The sequence below is a fragment of the Rana temporaria genome, chromosome 2 (assembly GCF_905171775.1).
Source record: "Rana temporaria chromosome 2, aRanTem1.1, whole genome shotgun sequence".
Classification (NCBI taxonomy): Eukaryota; Metazoa; Chordata; class Amphibia; order Anura; family Ranidae; genus Rana; species Rana temporaria.
Genome location: NC_053490.1, coordinates 36,307,316 through 36,333,290, shown reverse-complemented (window position 1 = coordinate 36,333,290; position 25,975 = coordinate 36,307,316). Strand labels below are relative to the sequence as shown.

At 42.9% G+C, this 25,975-nt stretch overlaps 1 protein-coding gene across 8 annotated transcripts in view; it reads left to right on the top strand.

Annotated features, from left to right (window-relative positions):
• Window positions 1-25,975, top strand: part of SYTL2 (synaptotagmin like 2) — a 164,302-nt gene that overhangs the window by 37,257 nt on the left and 101,070 nt on the right. For 7 of the 8 annotated variants that reach the window (XM_040340070.1, XM_040340069.1, XM_040340066.1 and 4 more), the window contains exon 2: window positions 18,825-19,199. In XM_040340070.1, the coding sequence (XP_040196004.1) occupies window positions 19,099-19,199 (101 nt within the window). In that variant the 5' untranslated portion in view covers window positions 18,825-19,098. Of the gene's footprint in view, window positions 1-9,878; window positions 9,976-18,824; window positions 19,200-25,975 lie in introns of those variants that run through there. The other variant, XM_040340067.1, reaches the window with a different exon arrangement.

Sequence of the window (25,975 nt, the reverse complement as noted above, 5' to 3'; positions counted from 1 at the left end):
ATTTCCAGGCAGGTAGTGTCGTGGTCGGGATTCGAACCAGCAACCCTTTTTACTGCTAGGAGAGAGTGCTACTCACTACACCACTGTGATAAGTTTACAGGTTCATAGGGCATAAACTCTGGTTAAGCCCTTTACGACAAAATGTGGTCTCGGCTTGAAGGGGTTGTACCGGAGTGATCCCCAGGCCCGGATTTCCCACAAGGCCACTGAGGCCAGGCCTTGGGGCGGCAGGGCTCCCAAGGGGCGGCAGTGGCATGGAGTCCCCCGACGCCCGGAACATACAGTTAAGGGCGGTAAGTTATGGGGGAATCCGCTCGCTCGTTAACAAGTGATTGCGGCGATGTCGCCAAAATCACTTGTAAAATATGTGCTCCCGTCCGTCCTCCCCCCACCCCACATACCTCTCTCTGCTGGCTCTGTCTTCGGGACTCTGTCCTCCGCCTGGCCACCGAGTCTGTTACCTGTCCCTGCTGCCGATGTACACAGTGAGAGGGGAGAGCTGTGCTCTTCCCATCTCGGCTATGACAGGAGTTCTAGCACAGTGCTAGGACTCCTGTTTTGGAGGTGAAAGGGTCAATAAAGAGAACCTGTCACCTCCAATTGCTATCACACAGGAACTTGTTTTCTCCTGTGTGATAGCAAAAAAGTTAAGTGAAAAAAAAATTGATAAAAAATAAATAAATAATAAGAAATAATTAAAATTAATAAAATAAAGTAAAGAATAAGAAAAATAATAAGAAAATGATACAAAAATTTAAAAAAGTAAGCGACAAGCTACAAATAAAAATAAAAAAAGTGATGAAGTAAAAAAACAAACCCTATTTGAACTAACCGTGCCGCACATTCTCCGTTGATTTGGGGGGGGGGGGGGTTCGGTTGGCGGGGAGGGGGTGCATTGTGGAACCTGGCCTTGGGGTGGCAGGGAGAGCAAATACGGGCCTGTGATCCCTGCAGATTTTTTTAAAAAATGGCGGTATTCAAAACAAGCCAAACTTGGCGCTTTGCACTTAAAAGGAGGGATCTGGGGTCTGTCACTGCTTATTGCTGTAACAAGAGATTTTTACACTTCTTGTGACAGCAATAAGTGATGAGAGAGAAAAAATATATAAAGCGCCTCATCCCTCCCTGCTTGCACACAAAAATGAATGCATACGTAAGCCACGCCCCTGCAAATGTAAACAGTGTTTAAAACCACACATGTGGGGTATCTGCGCGATCGCTAGAGCGAGGGCAATATTTCTAGCAGAAGATCTCCTCTAACCTGTAAACTTTTTTAAAGCGTCGCCTACTGTAATTTCTCGCCATTCCACGAGTGTGTGCAATTTTATTGCATGACATGTTGGGTATCTATTTACTCGGCATAACATCTTTCACATTCTACAAAAAAATTGGGCTAACTTTGCTATTTTTTTTTTTATATGTATGTATGTATGTATGTATGTGTATTTCTTTGCAAAAAAAAAATGCATTTGAGCGCCATTTTATTCTCTAGGGTCTCTGCTAAACATATATGTCTGGGGGTTACAAATAATTTTCTAGCAAAAAATAGATTTAAAGCGGTAGTTCACCCTCTCGTACTTGATGTTACCATCGAGACAGGCATTGTAGCGCGAGCTACAGTATGCCTGTCCCGATTTTTTTAACCCCGTACTCACCTCGTAGTCGTCCATCGTAGATTTCGGCTCCCGCGGGGAATGGGCGTGCCTATGGAGAGGGAGGATGATTGACGGCCGGCCCTGGCACGTCACTCTCCCCGAAGACAGCCGGAGTAGGTCTCGGCTCTTCACGGCGCGTGCGCACAGGCTATGCGCACGCGTCGTGAAGACCAAGCCTATTTCGGCTATTTCCGGAGAAGCGTGACGCGCCAGAGCCGGCCGTCAATCATCCTCCGTCTCCAGAGGCACGCCCATTCCCCGGTATCTTCGATGGACGACTACAAGGTGAGTATGGGGGGAAAAATTTCGGGACAGGCATACTGTAGCTCGCGCTACAATGCCTGATTTAAAGGTAAAAGAAATTTTTTTTTTTTTTTTTTTCCCGTCGATAGGGTGAACCCCCGCTTTAAACTTTGTAGCAACAAATTTCAGTAAAAGGCTTGGGCATGAAGGCAACATGTATGAACACGTACAAAAGAGGTAAGATGGTACCCCCAGGAAGGAATGGAGTACCATAGAAATGGTCCCATGTTATGCATGAACTGGTCATATTTGCCTTCTGTGTGTGAGGCTGAAAGATGATAAATTGGCGCCTTATACAAGTTGTGAACAGGAGGTGCAAATCTTGCGAAGATTTTTGGCACATGAATGGCCAATTAACGCCCGTTAAAGTGGAGTTCCCATCCCAATTTTTTTATTTTCATTATTGTGCTCATTAGACCTAAAAAAAAAAAAAGTGAAAAAAAAAATATAGATATATATATATTTTTTTTTACTCATCTGGAAATGCCTGTTGCTATGCGGTCCCAGAAAATCTGCCTTTGAAACCACCTAGGATTCTGACATCTCCCTCTAATGCTCCTGGGAAATGTGTGTCATCATTTCCCAGGATGCAGTGCGCTGTCCAATTATCACTCCCCATCCAAGACTTCCAGGAAGTAAGTGCCTGTAGGCTTCACAATGCCCACAAGCAAAATGACAACAGTGTAGACATAGTTTATAAACTATCTTTTTTTTGAATATCTATGCGGATCGGCGGCGGATTGTAAAATAGTATGTGACCGGATTTATATTATAAAAATGCAGGATGAAAGGACACATTTAAAAAAATGCTAATTGTGGTTGGAACTCCGCTTTAAGTGTGTGTGTGTGTGTGTGTGTGTGTTTGTTTGTTTTTAATTTTTTTTTTTTCTGATTTGTGTTTTTTTTATTTATTTTTTTTATTCACTTTCTGTCCCAAAAATGTATCATTTTGCAGATTATCGGTCCTTTCCTGTGGTGACTGGATTTTCTTTTACACCGATTTTTTTTTAATTTTTTATTTTTTTTCCCCCCCATTTATTTTGACACAGTAAATCTGACATTAACTCACTTCCTGTCCTAGAGATTTACTAAAACTGGTGCACCCATGATCGGCTGTGCACAGTAGCCAATCGGCTTCCAGGGGGGGGGGGGGGGGGGGCATAAAGAGATAAAACCTGCACACTCCATACTGATGGTGTTGGATTTGAACCCAGATGCTGTAGGACAAAGGGGCTACCAACTTTGGAACCATATTGACCCATTAAGCTGGGAATATCCCATTCCAAACACCAGATCCAGTTTCTAGTAGAGTAATGCATTTGAGTGACCGCATTTCTCCCTGAAGTGATATTTAAATGGAATGCCTGTGTGCTTTCTGCTTACATTCCTGTCCAGTAAAGCAAGACATTTAACGCTGAGCCACTGCTGTCCAAATAAGGATTCCGCTGGTCCTGCTGGTCTGCATTCTTTGCTCTTTAGTCTTTGCTGTTTTTTCATTTGTGCTTTTTAACCAGTTCAAACTACAGCGAGGTTTTTAGATTTGTATTACGAAAAATACTTCTGGTCATGGAGACCACCTGAGTCAAGTGTTTTTGTGAACTTTTCAAAGTGTTTGGATTTTTTGCATGAATGGTTCCTGAAGTGATACTTCATCTAAATTACAAAACAGACTGGTAAATATGAATGGAACACACTGCATATCACTGAAGGAGCGTGTGTGTGTGTGTGTGTGTGTGTGTGTGTGTGTGTGTGTGTGTGTCCATATCACACGCGTATGATCCTGCACAGGAGGACCAACCCGTAGAAGTAAATCTGCTATAGGGTGGTCAGGCAGTGATTAAAGTAGTGAAATACCGAAATTATTATTATTATTATTATTATTATTAAGCTCTGCTCATGAAAGGGGTAAAATCTTCTGGCGCTGAAGTGGTTAGTGCAGTATGGGCTAATCAAAAGGGAATTAAAAAGACCTACGAAGAAGGGTTATTGAAACTCAGGCCTCGTACACACGACCGAGTTACTCGTCGGGAAAGACACATCGTTTTCCTCGACGAGTTCCTTGTTAGGCTTGTCGAGAAACTTGACAGGCTTTCTTTGCGTACACATGGTCAATATCAAATCTCGTCGTTCTCAAACGCGGTGACGTACAACACATACATGGCAGGGGAAGTTCGATTCCACTGGCACAACCCTTGGGGCTGCTTTTACTAATCTCTTGTTACTGCGTGTTAAAGCGGAGGTTCACCCTAAAAAACAACTATGTACTAGGGTTGTCCCGATACCGATACTAGTCTATGTGTAATACGCGCCGGGAACATTACAGCTTTGAATAGCAGTAATGATTCGCGCCGCACATAGACACTCCCCCTTGCTCGGGTGAACTGTCCAATCCCGAGCGAGGGGGAGTGTCTATACGCAGCGCGGCGCCAATTATTACAGCTATTTAAAGCTGTAATGTTCCCGGCGCGTATTACACAGTCGGCGGTAGCGGGGATGCAGGTAAGCGGGACATGGCTGGATATGGGGGGGAGACATGGCTGGATATGGGGGGGGAGACATGGCTGGATATGGGGGGGGGGAGACATGGCTGGATATGGGGGGGGGGAGACATGGCTGGATATGGGGGGGGAGACATGGCTGGATATGGGGGGGGAGACATGGCTGGATATGGGGGGGGGGAGACATGGCTGGATATGGGGGGGGGAGACATGGCTGGATATGGGGGGGGGGGGAGACATGGCTGGATATGGGGGGGGGAGACATGGCTGGATATGGGGGGGGAGACATGGCTGGATATGGGGGGGGGACATGGCTGCATATGGGGGGGGAGACATGGCTGCATATGGGGGGGGAGACATGGCTGCATATGGGGGGGGGGGACATGGCTGCATATGGGGGGGGGGGGACATGGCTGCATTTGGGGACACATTTAAAAAAAGTATCGGTACTCGTACTCGGTCCTAAAAAAGTGGTATCGGGACAACCCTACTATGTACCATCAAAACCAGCATACTAGCGTCACTGCTGTACTTACCGTTTTAATCGTCCACGTTCGTTTTAGTAGTAGGCGTTCCTATGAAGAGGGGAACATGATTGACGTCCGGCTATGGCACGTCACGCATTCCGAAAATAGCCGGAGTAGGACTTGGCTCTTCACGGCGCTATACGGCGCCTGCGCACAGACTAGGAGCTGCCTGCGCAGGCACCGTATATAGCAGAGTCCTATTTCGGATACTATTTTGGATACTTTCGGAACGCGTAACGCGCCATAGCCGGACGTCAATCATGTTCCCCTCTTCATAGGAACGCCTGTTTCCCCGCCGGAGTCTGAAACGAAAGTGGATGATTAAACGGTAAGTACAGCGCAAAAAAAAAGCGTACTGTAGCTGACCCTAGTATGCTGGTTTTGATGGTAGATAAAGAAAAACCTTTTTTTAGGGTGAACCCCCGCTTTAAGTAAAAGTATGGTAGGAGACGATTTGCACTTTTCAGTCTGTTACTTTTACCGAAGGTGCGCTCCCGTCTCATACTTTATTCTGAGCATGCGCGGGTTTCTAAGCAAACGCACGATCGTGTTTCTCGTCAAACCAGCCCGACGAGGAAATTGAGACTCCCGTTGAGGAAAGAGGATTTGTTCTCTTTTTTTTCCTCGTCAAGTTCCTCGATTAGTTTTCTCGATGAAAAGCGTACACACGACCGTTTTCCTCGTCAAAAAAGCTCTGCCACCAGGTTTCTTGATTGATACTGTCGAGGAAAACGGTCGTGTGTACGAGGCCTTAGACTGGAAAGGGTTACAAAGCAGGTTTCCAAAAAACTTGGCCCCTTAGTCCACAGTAATGCATCCCATGCAGGTTCAGTTTTTGATCCATCGTGGTGGATTGAAAGGAATGAGCGGTCTTGCTGCAGTTGGTGCATTTAAAACCCCACATGGAACCGGAAGGGTCTGAATAGACCCAAAAGAAAATGGTGGTTTGAACAAAGCTATTCAAGACCTTGCCAAAATATACATAAAAATAAATTTGTGTGAAGAATGCGCCAACACGCCTACCAACTTTTGCTCAGTCCAGTAGCGTTGAGATTCAAACTTTACGCACGTTTTCAGAGCTTGAAAGTGTTTTTTGTAATTCAGATTGCATTGAAGTCTCACTGTATTGACCGTGTTTGACGCCCCATTTTGGTCCTTTGGAGGACTGCCAAATCCTCCTCTGCATACAATACAAAACCTCAATTGGGTTAAAAAAAATGAGTCACTTTGACTACCAATTTTGTTTTGCAACTGACTTCCGTTCTAATTGAAGTTTGACTAATTTTAGCAATTTAGTGCTACGTAAAGGTTGGTTTAGTTGGCTGACCAAGGAAGATCCTCCACTTCCTTTTCATGTTAATACTCTTGTTTGTTTGAATTCCTAAGGGTTGAGGGCATTTTGTTCACTAGAAGTAAATTTTGCTGTATTGGCTCAGTGTTGGCATCTGATTTTTTGCTTGTTGCTGTTAATGACAGGTTCTCGTAAGACTGGTAATTTTTCTGGTAACCTTGTAATTGCAGAGCTACAGGGCAGATATTGGACAGGTTTCCAATGCCATGCCTCATTATCTTCCTTGTAGGGTCATGTGAAGACTACCAGTGCTGTTTTCGGCTGGGTTCACACTACTACACTACTTTCATCCTACTTTGCTCTGTGTTCAATGTTTCCCTATGAGAGCGTCTTGTAGTGTCCTACACAAGTCGGTCCGACTTTGAAAATGCTCCCTGTACTACTTTTGGTCCTACATTGATCCTACTTCAGGCCCATTGAATATCATTGAAGTCGGACCAAAGTAGTATCCTGTTCATGAAAGTAGGATGGATGGATGTATGACCAATGTAGGATAAATGTAGGACCAATGTAGCAGAGCAAAGTAGGATGAAAGTAGTGTGAACCCAGCCTAATATAATTGTATCTTAATTAGCGTTGCATCAGTGCCAGCTGTGATTGACCCAGCAGCTCTTTTGGCAGTTGATAAAGGAGCTGCCTCGTTATTGAGAGGATTCTGAGCAATGAAGCGGTGTCCCAGATGTAATTGGGAATTAACGGCTAATGCGTAGTTGGCAACAGGTGTTTCCATTTGTGAGCCCATAGTCCAGTGCACAGATCTTGATCTTTTCTCGATGGTGGGTGCTGGTGATAAAATAGCTGGCATTGCGTATGCAACAATTGGGAGCCCCTTATCACAACCACAATCTGTGGGAACTTCAGAGGCCCCAAAAAGTCACATCACAAGTCTGTGACTGTAAATATCGGCAACTTCTAAAAAACCTTTGATGCGCTGGTGACGCTTTTGGGTTCTGAGCACTAAAAGTTTTGGTCATCTTGGTATGATACTAAGTACATACTGTATAATGCTTACCAATATTATAGGACTTTCATGATACCAGTTGAATAACTGAAATATATGTTTACATTCCTGCGTTTATTTTTTATTTTTCATATTCGAAACTTAGGCTCACATCACGCAAAACTATACTGTACATCAACCGTTTAACACAGGGGTCTCCAAACCTTTCAAGCAAAGGGCCAGTTTATTGTCCTTCATACTTTAGGAGGGCCAGTTTGTGGCCAGCAGGGGCAGAACATTTCGACATCAGTGACAATAAAAATGGCCTCCGGATTGGTGGTCAATAGGCGGAGTGGTGCCCCCATTAGTAGAAGGAATAGTATCCCATCGTTGGTATCAGTGGATGAAAGAGTGCCCCATTGTTGGTGTCAGTGTGAGGAATAGTGCCTCATATCAGTGGAAGCAATAGCACCCCAAGGGCTGGATAGAAGCAAGCAAAGGGCCGCATCTGGCCCCTGGGCCGCAGTTTGGAGACCCCTGGGTTAACATTTAATTTAAACCTTACATCTGTAGTCTCCAAATTGCAGCCCAGGGGAACAGATGTGGCTCTTTGCCTTTATCTGGCCCTTGGGGTACTATTCCTCCCACTGATATGAGACCCTATTCTGCCAACTGACATCCACAATGGGAAACCATTTCTCTGACACCAATAATTGGGCACTGTGACGAACCCTCTGTTCTAAAACAGCACTAGGTCCGTCGTCAATACTTCCTCTGTCCAAAACCAGCACCATCCAAGACTCTCCAGCCCCCAGTCACCACCTCAGTGTAGAGTGGCAAACAAACTGCTTTATTTTCACACATGAACACAACAGATGTCTCACTTCAAAACGCTTCCCTCCCACCCTTGGAAAACAGGGCGGGTTAAACTGTCCAATGACAATGGACACACAGGTCAGGTGTGTTCAAACTTCTCATCAGTAAATAGTCTTATCCGCAGGGAACTGCTGGAGGAATCCCCCCTCCCCTCTTTCCTCACAGCAAGACACTTGCACATCCCATAATAGTTGAGGCAGACGGCCACAATAGAATACAGTCGCACCCCAAACCATCACAGCAAATAGTCCAACAACAACATGAGGCACACAATATATACATTTTACAAGGTTCCAGTGTGGCTGTAAAGAATCCGACTAGTACAGATCAGAATGGAGTTTTTTTGGGGAAGCTGGACATGGAGCCTCCAGAGCTCTTCAGGGCAAGCTGAGCTGCACAAACCCCCCACCCAAAGTCACTCCTGTCACAGGCACTATTCCTCCTAATGATACCAACGACAGGGCACGGTTTCTCCCCCTGATACCAAATGTGCTGATGTTTACTCCCACTGATGCCAGGAAAATTTCCAATCCTGCTGGCCACAGTCGGCGCCCTTTGTTTAGAAAGTTTGAAGACCCCTGCCCTGCACCCTCAGCAAAATCCTTAAGACGCTTGCACTTCAAGTTTCCACAGTTTGTCCCAAAGCCTGAGAAATGGGTCCCCACAAATGGCATGCGTCTCCAACTCCCATAAGCCAGGGTACATGGGGAAATCGCAATGAATTCTGAGCTACAAAACATGCATACAATTTCTTTGGCTGGACTTGTGCCTTAATTTGTCCACCCTGGTCCTTAAAGCGGAGGTTCACCCTAAAAAACAACAATGTACCATCCAAACCAGCATACTAGCGTCAGCTACAGTATGCCTTTTTTTTTTTTTTTGCGCTGTACTTACTGTTTAATCCGTCACTTTCGTTTCAGACTCCCGCGGGGAAAGGCGTTCCTATGAAGAGGGGAACATGATTGACAGCTGGCTATGGCGCGTCACGCATTCCGAAAATAGCCGGAGTAGGACTCGGCTCTTCACGGCGCTTGCGCACAGACTAGGAGCTGACTATGCAGGCGCCGTATAGATCTGAGTCCTATTTCGGCTATTTTCAGAACGAGTGACCCGCCATAGCCGGCCGTCAATCATGTTCCCCTCTTCATAGGAACGCCTACTCCCCGCGGGAGTCTGAAACTAAACTACAGGATTAAACTGTAAGTACAGCGCCAAAAAAATAAATACAGGCATACTGTAGCTGACGCTAGTATGCTGGAATGGATGGTAGACCAAGATTTTTTTTTTTTTTACGGTGAACCCCCGCTTTAAGCAATAAATGGTGGCACCCTTTGCTCCGATCGGTGAGATTAAAGCTGGGTTCACAATAGTGTGAATTGGATGCGGATTTTTCCACATCCAATTTGCAAAAGCAGGAGATTGTGACTGGCTCTCTATGGAGCCGGTTCACATATCTCCGCAGCAGCTCCGGTGCGATTTGCACAGGAACGCTTTGTGTCTTTTTAGTCAGTTTTCAGGTACAAATTCAGTCCAAAATTCTGGGTGAAAAGGACTCCTGCTGTGAGCTTCTGCATGTTCATATATGAAGCCAGCCTGAACGTTTTTTAATAAATATTGTACAGTGACAGCTCAAAACCACAAAAGGCATATTTTACATGCTTGCCTTTTTTTTCTGTGGCATAACTGCTTAGATTATAGTTTAATGAATGTTGCAGAACCGGAACAGGTTGAGTCAGTGTTCAGCAACTTGTTAACTAGAAACGTCTTGTCCCGACTGTCTCAGTCGAGGGTCGGGTTCCCATCATGAGACGGCTTCCTGCCTTGTGTAAATCGATGTCAGACACTCTTTTTAATCTCCAAGATCATCGAATGGTATTCTGATCACTTTCGATTTTCACTTTTTTTCTTTTTTCCTACCCTCCTTCCTTCCTGATTTTATTATTTTCTATATCTCCTCCTCGTCGTCCTCCTCCTTTATAGCACTATAGAGACGAGCCAAAATTAGGATTATAAAAAATGTATTGCAAAGTCTCCAAGGGAATGTTTGTTTACACATGAGTATAGCTAGAAAAATTCCCCTGTTTATGTAAAGTTTTTTTCAACAGTCGATCAGTACTGTAGATCATAGAGAATGTTGTGCTCCTGGATATATTTTCCAGCGTTCTCCTTCTGACTACTTGCTGAAAAAGTAAACTGTCAAATACTGTATCGAACGTTCTGTAGCCTAAAATGGATAATGGGATGAATGAAATGCCAATGCCTTTTAGCTTCATAGCAAATTGGTATAGTAACACTTGTTTTTTGTATTTGTGTGCGTTTTTTTTTTTTTTAATAGGTTATGGTTTTATAAAGCGTGTGTGTGTGTGTGTGTGTGTGTGTGTGTGTGTGTGTGTGTTCTACATCCACACTAGACACACTGCAAGTCACAAGCAGGTTCTCCTGGCTTGTTACCTGATGGTCATCCACTCTCCCTCCAGCTATTGAAAACCTCTGCAGAAACCAACCAGCTGTGGTACAGATGCTCTCGAACAGTTGTTCTAGGCACCGTCTCCACAGCTCTTTACACCAATTGATCTCTTATCCTGGTCAATCGCATTGGTTCTATTGCTTAATTTAACCCAACCAGGCTTGTTGGTATGCTATGGCCCTGTTCTAGTCTGTCATGGCTCCTTGGCAACTGGGGGGGGGGGGGGGGTTCCGCTGTCCATCTGCGGTTCCGGATGTTGGTTTTATTAATTTTTGTTATTTTTTGCTTCTTTTTCTCTATTGAAAAGAATTCCCTTTTATCTGTGCATTGTCTATTCAAAAGCTCCTGAGGAAGCGCTGTATAGAGCGAAACATGTCGAGCAAGCACCTATATCAATGCTCAAATTGATCTTAATCGATGGTCTTTTTTATATATATTATGTGTTATAAATAAAACATTTTCTATTTTTTCATACCCTTTGTTGTTGACTACATTTCCTATTCAGCACCAGTTTAATAGTCCCTGGGGTCCTCAGGTACCCCTCCATTTTTCTTTTTTTGCACTACATGGGACGAGGTGCTTGGATCTAATGATTTCTGTCCATAATTAACCTTTTGTGTGTGTGTGTGTGTGTGTGTGTGTGTGTGTGTGTGTATACATATATATTTTTTATAATAGATATATATATATATATATATATATATATATATATATATATATATATATATATATATATATATATATATATATATATATATATATAATAATTTATTTCTATTATAAAAAATATAATTTTTTTATTTTTTTTTGTCAGCATTGCCATTCAAAAGAACAGCGGTTCTTTCGAATGGCCGTCTGTATGCATGGCAAGCTTGCCAGGAAAACCAACGGGTTTTTCCCGACGGGATTCCCGGCCGTGTATACAGGGCTTGAGTTGCTTTTGAGGGTTAGTTATTGGGTATCTCCCAAATGTGATGGCAGGGCTGCAATTCTGTACCCAAAGTAACCTTTAGTGGGGTTTTCCATGAGGGAATCTGAATATATTTGCCAGCACTCCACGTATCTTCAAGTTGCATGCCTGACATGGGGGTCCTGCTTGACTCCGAAACGTTGCACACTTTGATGTGATCATGCTTTAATAAAAAAACAATTGGACTCAACTTGAAGATTCGTGGTGTGCTGGCAAATATATTCTTTGTGGCTTTTATGATCCAGTTTCCAGCTGGTGGTTGCTACAGCACCCAGTACCCAGCTCTCCCCAGGAATGTATGTGATGGGAATATGGATTATTAACAAAGAAAGATTATTGCGCATACCCAAAAAAGAAATAAAGTGCATACATCAGCTGCGTCTTAAGGATGTCCTACAACATCAAGCATATATGGAAGAAAAAGGAGTCGCGCTACAAATATTGTGATATAAACAAACACCAGTGAGTGTCAGTTGAACAATAAATAAATGGTTAAAATTACTATAATGTCAGAAAAATTAATGAAAATGATACATCATGATTTAACCATAGTGAAATATAGTGGAAAAAACAGAGCCAAAAGTTTAAGAGCAAAGTCCCAAAGTGTGGCGATGACAATCTCACGTGCCAGTTGTATCCTTAACACAGTGATCAGTGCAAGCAGGAGACCTTCACCAACGGGTAATACTGACTGAACAGCATGAATCACATCCACATCAAGAGCCAGAAACGATCTATCATCTAATACTGATGTTTCAATGGTGGAACTTCTCATTCAGAATCGGCCGTCACACAGCACCAGAACATATAAGGAAAACCAGGGAGAGTGCATAGCGTAATACTGCATACATTTTATTCCACAAGAAGGCAGTAAAATGCGTACTTACATCACTTCTTAAAAAATGGATTATTCCATGAGAACATTCAACACTCATATCAGATACTTAGGGTTTTTCTGTTTTTATTTATTCCCTGTACGTAGCGCACCCTTCACCCCTGCACTCTGTACGTAGCGCACCCTGCACCCTGTACGTAGCGCACCCTGTACGTAGCGCACCCTGTACGTAGCGCACCCTGCACTCTGTATGTAGCGCACCCTTCACCCCTGCACTCTGTACGTAGCGCACTCCCCTCAACCCAGGCACCCCTGCAACCAATTGCATTTTCTGCCTAAACTGCAGAAAACGTTTTTTGATTCTAGCTGCTAATTATTGTATGTCTGAGAGGGGGGGGGCAGAATTTTTTTGTTGCCCAGCGTCCAATCAATATTAAATACTGCCCCAATTTGAATAACCCTATTACACATACTCTCAAACCTCTCACTGTACTGTAATATACTTTTGAGTATTACGGTCATCTCTTAAGCTTTAAAGATTTTTAGTCTTGGTGATTAACCTTGTATATTGGCATCAAGCCCGCAGCGAACGCGTGGATAAGTATAATTTTACTAAATCATTTTTTGCTTTCTGCACCAGTAACTGCACAGCTAGTTTTTGGCATTGGGACAGGGTTCAGATTCTAGTGCAGGGTGACCTGACGCTGTTGGTGATGAGATATGTATTTGAAGGTGGTTAGCTTTGAATTTTTAAGGGGGTTTAGGTGTTGAGGGTTTATTTTCAGGGTTAGGTTGATTTTTTATTTTTATTTTTTTTTTAAGTTAATTTAAGGGGAGTGTTTTGTTGGAGTGATTGGGTCATGAGAAAAGTATGGGTAACTGACATGGTTGACCTCTCCATTCTAAGAATGTTCCCTGGCTCATAAAAATGCTTTGGCTTCAATGATTTCAGAATCTGACTTGGAACAAATATAGAGATTAGGGGCTAGATTCACATAGATCAGCGGATCTTTAGATCCGCGTGATCTATGTGATTTAAGATCTGCTGCCGCAAGTTTGAGAGGCAAGTGGGTAATTCACAAACCACTTACCTCCAAACTTGCGGCGGCGGATCGTAAAACCCCCGGCGGAATTCAAATTCCGCGGCTAGGGGGAGTGTACTATTTAAATCAGGCGCGTTCCCGCGCCGATTTAAATGCGCATGCGCCGTCCGCGAAATTTTCCGGCGTGCATTGCTCCCACTGACGTCGCTAGGACGTCGGTGGTTTCGACGCTTACGTAAACGACGTCCATCCGTATTCCAGAACGACTTACGCAAACGGCGTAAAAAAATTCAAAATCGACGCGGGAACGACGGCTATACTTAACATTGGCTGCGCCTCATAGAAGCAGGGGTAAGTATACGCCTGGAAAGCCGCTACGGAAACGTCGTAACAACACTGCGTCGGGTCCGCGTACGTTCGTGAATTCGCGTATCTCACTGATTTACATATTTCTCATCATAAATCAGCGGGAACGCCCCCCGCGCCATTTTTAAATTGCAGATAAGATCCGACGGTGTAACACAGTTACACCTGTCGGATCTTAGTCATATCTATGCGTAACTGATTCTATGAATCAGGCGCATAGATACGACCAGTGTAAGTCAGAGATACGACGGAGTATCTGGAGATACACCATCGTATCTCTTTGTGAATCTGGCCCAAGGAATTTTTTTTTTTTCACACAAGTGTTGGCTAAGGGTGTGGTGTCCATCCACCCCCCCCCCCCCCCCACCAACAAAGTTGACCAAGTTGTGTAAGCCTCAGGGGGCACCCCGAGGCACCCCCAATGTACTGCGGCCCTAACTCTTTATAATTTTGAGTCTCCCAAATTTGAAGCACATATATAGCAGTGAGTAGAGTAAGGGTGGGTTTACCTGCAGGGAGCCCACCCTTCCTTTAAAGGTACATGGACTCTCAGGACACCAAGAAAGGGCACAATGGCTGTTGAAGATATCCAGTGTGTCCCCATGCAAATGTGTGCAACTAAAACCCTTGTTTTTAATGTTGCCGTTGGACACTGTCAATTTTGGTTTTGTTGCAGGCTAGCTGGTAAGTGAGCTGGGAATTTTTGTTTGTTTTTGATGTGTGCGACCCTCCCATGTGCTCCTTGCTGTAAAGGCTAGTTATAGGTTGAGGTGGTTGCTATTTTTTTGTTTTGTATAGCTAGAAGAATTTTTCTTTTATAATAAAAAAAGCTGTGTGATTGTGTGAGTGTGTATATATGTGTGTGTGTGTGTGTGTGTGTAATATATATATAAATATATATATATATATATATATATATATATATATATATATATATATATATATATATATATATATATATATATATATATATATATATATATATATATATATATATATATATATATATATATATATATATATATATATATATATATATAAAAATGATGATGATAAACCTAGTTGCACCACTGGTATCGTAAATATCTACTAAACCGTACAGGTTTGGGAGATAATTTAGCATATACGCGTGCACCAATGTCGGCGCACTGCAGAAACGCGCCACTCATGCCATTTCTTCAGCAGCTGTCACCGGCAGCTCCCGTGCACCTGCATGGGAGTGATGTCATTGCGGCTCTGCCCAGTCACAGTGATGGAGCCCAGAAACCCGGAAATAACTCTGGGAGACATGTCTCCGCTCACAGCGGTATGCAGCTTCGATCTAAGTTAAGTATTTCATAATGAGCTAGTAAGCAATGCATACTAGCTAATTATGCCTTTTTGTCTTACAAGGTTTATGTTGAGATTTTTTTTCGAGTTTGCAACCACTTTCAAAGCGGAGGTTCACCCTAAAAACATGGTTATACCATTCCATTCAGCATACTGCCGACATGTACAGTGTGTGTGTGTGTGTGTGTGTGTGTGTGTGTGTGTGTGTGTGTGTGTGTGTGTGTGTGTGTGTGTGTGTGTGTGTGTTTTTTCGCTGTACATACTGTCTTATTGTTTGTTTCCACCCGGCTTCCGGGTACTCGCTCCCCCGGGGAGTAGGCGTTCCTATGAAGAGGCAAGATGATTGGCGTGCGGATAAGGCGCGTCACGCGTTCCGAAAATAGCCAAACTGGGAGTCGGCTCTATATAGCGCCTGCGCACAGACTAGGAGCCGTGTAGAGCTCACTGCGCAGGCGCAGTATAGAGCCGACTCCAAGTTGGGCTATTTTCGGAACGCGTGACGCCCCTTATCCGCACGTCAATCATCTGGACTCTTCCTAGGAACGCCTACTCCCCGCGGGAGTGAGAACCCGGAAGCCAGGTGGAAACGAACAATAAGACGGTATGTACAGCGAAAAAAAAAAAGCATACTGTACATGTTGGCAGTATGCTGGATGGAATGGTATAAACTTGTTTTTTAGGGTGAACCTCTGCTTTAAAAGCGTTTGTTACCCCAACATTTCATATTCCTGATGTGTCTGCAGTACCATGTACGTGTATGAAAAAGTATCCCGTTCTTTGCATTGCTTTCTTTGTGTAAAATGAAATCCCTCGTGTTCCAGCCAGTTTCTCTGCTTTCTTATTAAAAACTGACCACCCTAAGCAGAAGAGCACATCGTGGTCAGTTCTATGGCTATGCTGGGAATGCAGCCTGCTCTCCTCCAATGATCAGACTTGTCCTGACATCTTTCTTTCTTTCTTTCTTTCTTTCTTTCTTTCTTTCTTTCTTTCTTTCGCCAATTTTTGCCACCTGCAGTTCCTGCTCATCAAAGTTTAGAGAAAGGACAGGATGCCAATAGAGCATGCTGCAGGGTAAAGAGTGTGCTGATGGTGACAGAGGCGTCCAATTCACACCTGAACATCTTGTAGCTGAAAGCACTTGAGGAGAACAATATCTATTCTCTATGGTGGTGGTTTATATCAACTTTTTTGTTTTTGTTTATTTTTATGGTTGAACTAGATGGACTTGTCTTTTTCAACCTGACCCAACTATGTAACTCCAGAATGCCCAACATGTACACTACAGCTCCCACAATTGAGTTTAGGAGCTTTTGCCTTATTTTTTTTTTTTTATTTAATTTTTTTTTGTCAAAGCTCCTGAACTCCAAATCTATAAAAGTCTATGGGGTTAATTTACATAAGGCAAATGGACTGTGCAGTTGCTCCAGAGCTTGGTAAATGAGCAGAAGCTCTGCTGACTTCCATCATCCAAGTGTGTGTTTGTGTTTTTTTTTTTTTCTTTATGATTGGGTACTGTGTTTTTTTTTTTTTTTTTTATTAATATACAGGATTTATATAGCACCAACAGTTTGCACAGCACTTTACAACATTAGGGAAGGTACAGTTCAATACAGGAGGGATCAGAGGGCCCTGCTCGTTAGAGCTTACAGTCTAGAAAACCCTTACCTCCTTTACTAGGCTCTCGCAACTTCACTTGCAAAGGGCAACCGCTTTTAGTAAATCAACCTCTAATGCCTCGTACACACGACCGGTTTTCCCGACGAGAAACCTGCAAATTTTTAGATTGGTCGGGAAAACCGGTCGTGTGTATGCTCCATAGCAGTTTTCCCGACGAGAAAACTGCCTGCAAAAAATTCAAAACTGCTCTATTTATTTTTATTTTTTTCCCGCCAGTCTTTTTTTTTTCTCATCGTGAAAACCGCTCGTGTGTTTGCTTTTCCGAGGGGGGGGGGGGGGGGCGGGGGATGCGAATGCTCAGAATCAAGTATGAGACGGGAGCGCTCGTTCTGGTAAAACTAGCATTCGTAATGGAGATGGCACATTCATCACGCTGCAACTGACTGAAAATCGCGAATCGTCTCTCGCCAAACTTTTACTAACACTAGGATCAGCAAAAGCAGCCTAAAGGGTGGAGTCATTTGAATGGAACGTCGCCTTTTATAGTGCCGTCATACGTGTTGGACGTCGCCGAGCGTTCTTTATTTTTTTGACTGAACGTGTGTATGCAAGGCAGGCTTGAGAGGAATCACGTCGGGTAAAAACGTTAGGTTTTGGCATGTCGGGGAAAATGGTCGTGTGTACAGGGCATAAGTGTCCATGTGCACATAAACTTCTACCAGAGTTTAAGAGCTGCTGCAGTTAGGGGAGCTTCAACCTCCCTTTCCTGAATGAGGAAGAATCTCGTTCAGGATGGGAACGTTTTGACCGCCGGCTGCAAAACCCAGCAAAATCTAGGCCAGAGATTTTGGAACTTCATTTCCCATGATGCTCACCTAGACTGCAGAGTGCATGAGCATCATGGGAAATGTAGTTCCAAAACATCTGGGTTGCCAAGGTTTGCCATCACTGATCTAGGCTATGTGTACATGATGTCTAAAGCTCAACGTTTTGGAGCTACCGTATTTATCGGGGTATACCGCGCGCCGCCGTATAACACACACCCCAAACTTAGGAAGGTAGTTTAAGGAAAAAAAGTAGTTTAAGGGAAAAAAAAACTTACATTTTTGTCCATCGGCGGCCTTGTCCGGTGTCCGTCTGCAGCCTTGCGCGGGGTCCGTCCAGCCTTGTGGGTGTCCGTCTGCGGCTTCCTTGCGCGGGGTCCGTCCAGGTGTCAGTCTGCGGCTTCCTCGCGGGGTCCGTCCAGTCCATCCGCACCTTGCCTGAGGTTGCAGCGGTGTTCATTTTTGAATTAGGCGCCGAGCCGAGAGGAGCCGGATTTCCTGTGTGTTCGGCTCCTCTCGCGTGGCTGCGGGTGGAGCCGAGCGCGCAGTACACTCGGCTCGGTCTATTTTTGACGGCGCCGGGAACAGCAGTATCGGGGTATATCGCGCACCCACGATTTTCCCCTGATTTTTGCGGTATACGCCGATAAATACGGTACTTTTTTTTTGGGCAGATTGGTGCATTTTTGAAGCAACTGAAAGAAACGCATGGCAAAAAATTATGCAACACACGTGTGTTTTTTTTTTTTTTTCTATTGGCAAACACAAAACTGCCAAAGCTCCAAACCGCGTGATGAGCACTGTACAGAAACTCCCAAAAATTGTACAAAAATGTAATGCTCAGAAGTGAATGCAGACAGAAATTAGCGAATCTGTTTGCTGCTTCCCCAGGGTGGAGGTAGGGAGAAGACCTGTAAGTTAAAGTGAAACTGCATCGGAGAAAGATCTGGTCCCCCTCTGCTAATATTATTATTATTATTATTATTATTATTATTAATTATTATTACTTTTTTTTTTTGTTCACTTGTGTTTTTTTTTGTGAGTGTGTGAGTGTAAGCATACAGGACAAGCATTGGTGGTTGGACTGCAGATGCCCATTCTGAGTTCCATATTCCCTTTTTTATTTATTTTTTCTAACATGCATGTCTGTAGTGAATTGACTTCTGTGTCTATAAAATACTCTGGCAACTCATGGTCTACTTTTTTTTTTTTTTTTTTCCTAGGTGATGTGCCATTATATGTTCGCCTCTGCTTGGAAACGTCTACCCTAAGTGACACCTGAAATGTACAGATGTGGAGCATGTGACCTTGCGAACAATAAAGTGGCTGCTTCCCAAAACTCTGCTGCCCGAGACTAATGCTCAGTGGTTCTTCGGAGACCAAGGAGTGGACTGGGCTAGATTCTTGCACCTCAACCGGCCTCCTTTGAGACTGTCTGTCTGCAAGACGATCGTTCTTGTATTCTACGTACACTGCTATTGATTTCTGGAACTCAAAATGATTGATCTCAGCTTTTTAACGGAAGCCGAGCAGGAGGCGATCCTGAAAGTCCTCAACAGAGATGCTGAGCTGAAGAAGTCGGAGGATCAACGTGTAAAGTAAGACCTTTTTTCTTATTTGAGTTAAATGCTAAGTTTTTATAAGTGATTTTATTACAGGGTATAAACGTTTAGGTTGGTATTCGGTAAGTTTTTTTTTTTTTTTTTTTTCCTGTGTTTTCCGTGTTTATCTAGATGGGTTTATTGATGGCATTTATAAAATGCCATGTAAATGCTTGTATCCGTAGTATGTGGTATATATCGAGAGTCATTTGTGGGAATTTATTGCAGAGTGAAATGCAGGGAGATTTGGGGAAGAGATGATGAATAATGACCAGACTCTTTACACACAATTTTTATTGGTTCAACCATTTACACTTTGACCCTTCTGAGAAAAAAAGGGGGGGGGGGGATTTAATTTATATATTTCTATTATAAAATATTTATTATTTCTATTATAAAATATATTTTATATTATAACATATATAAATAAATATATATATATATATATATATATATATATATATATATATATATATATATATATATATATATATATATATATATATATATTATAATAATTTTTTTTTTATAGCCAATGTGGCACCCTTCATCTCTACTTGTCTACTCCACCTGATCCAAAATCAACTTTGTTTAAAAAAAAAAAAGTTTGCCTGTTGTCTAATATACCACTGTAATCTCAAAGACCTCTTTCACGCAGGGGTGCTTTTGGGCTAGAAATAGCGCCTGTAAAAAAACACTGGAGCAGTGCGCTGGCAGAACATTAAGTCCTGCAAGCAGCTTATTTTGGGATAGGGAAGGAGCGGTGTATTCACCTCTCCTGCCCATTGAAATGAATGGGCATCGCTTCCAAAGCGCCTGCAAAGGTCTTCGGCAGTGGCACTACACGGGCGCATTTAACCCTTTATTCGGCTGTTGACAGGGGGTTAAAAGCACCCAACTAGTAGCTGAATAGCGCCACTAAAACTAGCAGCGTTTTACCATCAACGCCGGCCCCAGTGTAAAAGCAGATTTGATGGTTGTGGAGTAATTTTTCCTTTTGGACTTAACTATTCTGTACAGTAAAACCTTGGATTGCGAGCATAATTTGTTCCAGAGCATGCTTGTAATCCAAAGCACTTGTATATCAAAGCATTTTTTTTACAGGGTATGAAAGAGAAGAGAGGAGCCTCTAAGTGTAGAAATAAGTTGCTAAATGTTGTACCTTCATTAAATGTAACCATATTGCTACACTTAGAGGTGCCTCTCTTCTCTTTTATACTCAGCTGTGACATGACACTACTCTTATATCAAGACATCGGATGTATATCAAGGCAAAATGTAGTGAAACATTTTGCTTGTCTTGCAAAACGCTCTCAAACCAAGGTTTTACTGTATTCTTATAGCCCAGTCTTTCCCTATCTCGCTCAATAGTTTTCATCTCTATTTTCTAGTTAACATAGGTTTAAAAAACAAACAAAAAAAACGAAGTGTAAAATCAGGAAAAAGGGGACAGAAAAATAATCGGGTATTAACACCTGATTATTTTTCTGTCTTTTTTTTTTTTTTTTTTTTAAACCTATGCAGAATAAACAAAGCAAGTGGACCAGCGTACACAGGGGCAGACCCCCTGAACAGAATAATTACACAATAACTGCAATACAAAAAAAAAATCATAATCCCTGGTTCACACCAGTGTGACTTGACATTTCAACTTGATCCTGACTTTATTCAAAAGTAAAAATAAATGTTTTTCGGATTTACATAGACCATACAAGTGATTACTTGTGAAAAATCTCTAAGAAACATGGCTTGTAGACGTGCTAGTTGGGTGTTTCTAAATACTGTGCTCTGTACAAATATTTGGTAAGAAAATGTATTCCAGTGTAAAAGGTGTTGCTCGCATTCTTCATAGGTTTTGTGATTCTTGCTGATCTGATTTTATCTCTCCAATGCATTGTTACAGTTGCCCACTTCCTAAGAATAGCGTGTCAAGAGAACCATTTTTTACTTATTTTTTTAAGGTGTTCTGCAAAGTTATTGCACAGAGTGAAGGATATATACTTTAGACCTCATTACCTGAAAAAAACAAATCATAATTTCACTGAAAACTGATAATTGGGTAATGAGTATGGTAGTGTCCACAATCAAGCTTTACCCTTTAAAGCAATGATCTCAAACTGGGTGCCCTCCAGCTGTTGCAGAACTACACATCCCATCATACCTCTGCTTGTGGGAGTCATGCTTTTTATTGTCAGCCTTGCAATGCCTCATGGGACTCGTAGTTCTGCAACAGCTGGAGGGCCACTAGTTTGAGAACCCTGCTTTAAAGTGTTACTTAACCCAGGTCTCTGCGTTCGTACATCACACACAACATGTAAATGCAATTATTTTAGTAAATATAAACTGCTAAATACCTTTTCTCATCAATAGAAGTCAGAAGACTGCTACAGTGCCTTGCGAAAGTATTCGGCCCCCTTGAACTTTGCAACCTTTTGCCACATTTCAGGCATCAAACATAAAGATATAGAATTGTATTTTTTTTTTTTTTTGAAGAATCGACAAGTGGGACACAATCGTGAAGTGGAATGAAATTTATTGGATATTTCAAACTTCTTTTTTTAACAAAAAAATAACTGAAAAATTGGGCGTGCAAAATGATTCAGCCCCCTTAAGTTAATACTTTGTAGCGCCACCTTTTGCTGCGATTACAGCTGTAAGTCGCTTGGGGTATGTCTCTATCAGTTTTGCACATCGAGAGACTGAAATTTTTGCCCATTCCTCCTTGCAAAACCGATCGAGCTCAGTGAGGTTGGATGGAGAGCGTTTGTGAACAGCGGTTTTCAGTTCTTTCCACAGATTCTCGATTGGATTCAGGTCTGGACTTTGACTTGGCCATTCTAATACCTGGAGTTGTTTATTTGTGAACCATTCCATTGTAGATTTTGCTTTAGGTTTTGGATCATTGTCTTGTTGGAAAACAAATCTCCGTCCCAGTCTCAGGTCTTTTGCAGACTCCATCAGGTTTTCTTCCAGAATGGTACTGTATTTGGCTCCATACATCTTCCCATCAATTTTAACCATCTTTCCTGTCCCTGCTGAAGAAAAGCAGGCCCAAACCATGATTCTGCCACCACCATGTTTCACAGTGGGGATGGTGTGTTCAGGGTGATGAGCTGTGTTGTTTTTACGCCAAACATAACGTTTTGCATTGTTGCCAAAAAGTTCGATTTTGGTTTCATCTGACCAGAGCACCTTCTTCCACATGTTTGGTGTGTCTCCCAGGTGGCTTGTGGCAAACTTTAAACGACACTTTTTATGGATATCTTTAAGAAATGGCTTTCTTCTTGCCACTCTTCCATAAAGGCCAGATTTGTGCAGTATACAGGGACTGATTGTTGTCCTATGGACAGAGTCTCCCACCTCAGCTGTAGATCTCTGCAGTTCATTCAGAGTGATCATGGGCCTCTTGGGTGCATCTCTGATCAGTCTTCTCCTTGTATGAGCTGAAAGTTTAGAGGGATGGCCAGGTCTTCGTAGATTTGCAGTGGTCCGATACAACTTCCATTTTAATATTATCGCTTGCACAGTGCTCCTTGGGATGTTTAAAGCTTGGGAAATCTTTTTGTATCCAAATCCGGCTTTAAACTTCTCCACAACAGTATCTCGGACCTGCCTGGTGTGTTCCTTGTTCTTCATGATGCTCTCTGCGCTTTAAACAGACCTCTGAGACTATCACAGTGCAGGTGCATTTATACGGAGACTTGATTACACACAGGTGGATTCTATTTATCATCATTAGTCATTTAGGTCAACATTGGATCATTCAGAGATCCTCACTGAACTTCTGGAGAGAGTTTGCTGCACTGAAAGTAAAGGGGCTGAATAATTTTGCACGCCCAATTTTTCAGTTTTTTATTTGTTAAAGTTTGAAATATCCAATACATTTCATTCCACTTCATGATTGTGTCCCACTTGTTGATTCTTCAAAAAAAATTACAGTTTTATATCTTTGTTTGAAGCCTGAAATGTGGCAAAAGGTCGCAAAGTTCAAGGGGGCCAAATACTTTCGCAAGGCACTTTTTTTAACGTTTCTCTCACTTTATTTTCACGGCCAAGGCCCAGCTCTCTTTACTGGCCCAGCAGCAGGGGGAGGGAGGAGGAGGGGCCTGAACTGCTGACGTACCTTGCCTTGTGAGGTCTAACGGAAGTGAGGACAGAGTACCTATCAAAAACCATGTGGCACCTGACGGAGGAGGAGGAGACATAAGTGGAAGCTCTGCACCCCAAGCCCACCCTTTTTTTTTAAGCCAATTCGAGCCCCAGGCTCTAATCATGTTTTAAAAAAAAAAAAAAACATGTCCGGCGCCCTGCATGTAGATTAGGGGCCAGGTACATGTATTAGAGGGGAGCTGCCACTGGTGGTTGTCTTTAGCCGTCTTGATTGGCCAGTGCAGGATGACGCATTGCGCATGTGCAGGAGTTTAGTCATTCTGGCAAACAGGCATCCTGCTGGAATGTAAACCAATCTGTTGAGCAAAAGTGTAAGTGTTGAGACAAACCAGAGAGAGAGAACCTCCTTACTGGAACCAAACCATGGGTGCCGGAAATGCAATAGTGATGCAAAAATACGAAGGAAACTTGGACAGCCGCACTCCAAAAATGATCTTTTAATTAAAATCGATCACAAAATAAACATGCCACAGCAAAAATTTTTTAACAAAAGCTAACGTTTCGCACTGTAGCTTCAGTGCTTAATCATGGCTAGTTGAGACAAATCACTTACCACTGACAGCAGTGGTTTGTAATGGTCACCTTTTTAAAAAATTGAACCGCTATTCCAAAAGGGGAAAATACGAGCAGTCACAGCAACAGTTAAGTGTTTGCTGAAGTTCAGCTTTAATTTGCTAGTTAAGTCCATCTAATGCCTAGTACACACAATTGGATGAAAAATAACGCCTTTGGAGCGATCATCTGATCGTTTGTACACAGCTTTCGAGAGCCGATCCCGACCGTTCATGCGGAATTATCCGAAGGGACAAGCACTTTTTTTCTCGTACCATACCAGCATGAACATTTTTCATTTAATCAGTACAATATTGGTCCGAAAAAAAAAAAATCACAAGACCAAAACCACGCATGAAATTAAAGAATACATCCCTTCTGAAGTTTTGTTATTCAGGTGTATGTGAATGTGAAATTGAATAATCTCATTGGGTGTACACAAGACTTTTTATTCTGCTAGACCAGTGGTCTCCAAACTGCGGCCCGAGGGCCGAATGCGGCCCTTTGCTTGCCTTTATCCGGCCCTTGGGGCACTATCCCTCCCACTGATACGAGACACTATTCTCCCACTGACACAACTAATAGAGCACTATTCCTCCCTATGATACCAGCAATGCGGCACTATTCCTCCCCCTAATACCAGATGTTTACTAACAATGATGCCAGGAAAATTTCCACTCCCGCTGGCCAAGGTCCGGCCCTCCAAGAGTCTAAAGGACAAACCGGCCCTTTGTTTAGAATGTTTGGAGACCCCTGTGCTAGACCATCTAACACTACCCTCTCACCAGTCTAACAATGCTGCTAACCAAAGATGTCCATTGCTCCTCCATCCAGAGTGTAGACACCCTAATGGTGGTCATACACGCGTTCCCCTTTAAAATCCATTGCATCTGTAAAATATTGAAAGGCCCCATATCTTGGAGTCAAACTGACTTCTGACATTGCTATATTGTATCGGGCAAATTACACTCCCCTTTATGACTCCACAGAACATGACCTGAAAACTTGGCAAACGCACAATATTTCCTGGATGGGTAGAATAGCGGCCGTTAGAATGTTCTCCCTCAAATACGTTACAATTATTTAGGTCCCTTTGGTGGACTGGAAGTTTTGCAGAAAATGCAGTACTATAGAGCGGCACAATTTTGGTCCAGTTATATCACATTTTTAATGAAAGATAGACCTGACTGGGTCCACTTGGAGGCACAGGCCAGCCCCACCATTCCCTTAGATCTCCTTATGTGGCTCCCTGCGAAGGAACATTGGGCGCTATTGAACCCTTCTTTATCCCACTTTACCCCTTGAAATCCCCCCACTCGCCAGTGGGCTCCACGTTTCAACAATCCTCATTTCATCCCAGGCCAACAGAATACCCAATTCACCTGGTGGGTCAACAAGGGGCTTTACAGAATTGCTAATTTTTATAGATCGTAAGGGGAGAAGACAGACCAACTACTTTTAAGGAAACTTTAGAAATGCCCCCCATAGAGACCTATCATCTATGCCAAATTATACACTTCCTACGAACCTCACAGAGAGGTGGGGTAGATATCACCACTAGGCCCCTTTTTTTTTGAGAGCTCTTTGGAGAGCGAGTTTGAGGTGGAGGAACTTGACTGGCCTGTATAGTCCTGACCTTAACCTGATAGAACACCTTTGGGATGAATTAAGGCGTATACTGTGAGCCAAGCCTTCTCGCCAACATCCGTGCCTGACCTCATAAATGCACTTACGGAAGAATGGTCAAACATTCCTATAGACACACTCCTTTTATAGCTGCACAAAGGGTGGGCCAACTCAATATTGACCCCTACAGACTAAGACTCCATTAAAGTGCATGTAAAGGCAGGCATCCCAATACTTTTGACAATGTAGTGTAGATCAAATGGGTTGTCGGCTAAAGAGCAATCATTTTGGATCAGAGGAGAGCAATCAGAAAAATCTGCCATTTATCGAAACCTGGTATGGCCACTGTTAGACTGACTGTTACTTGCCAGAACATAAGTTAAAAAAAGAGAAATCGGCCCAAAAAAGAAAACAAATGCAGCCAC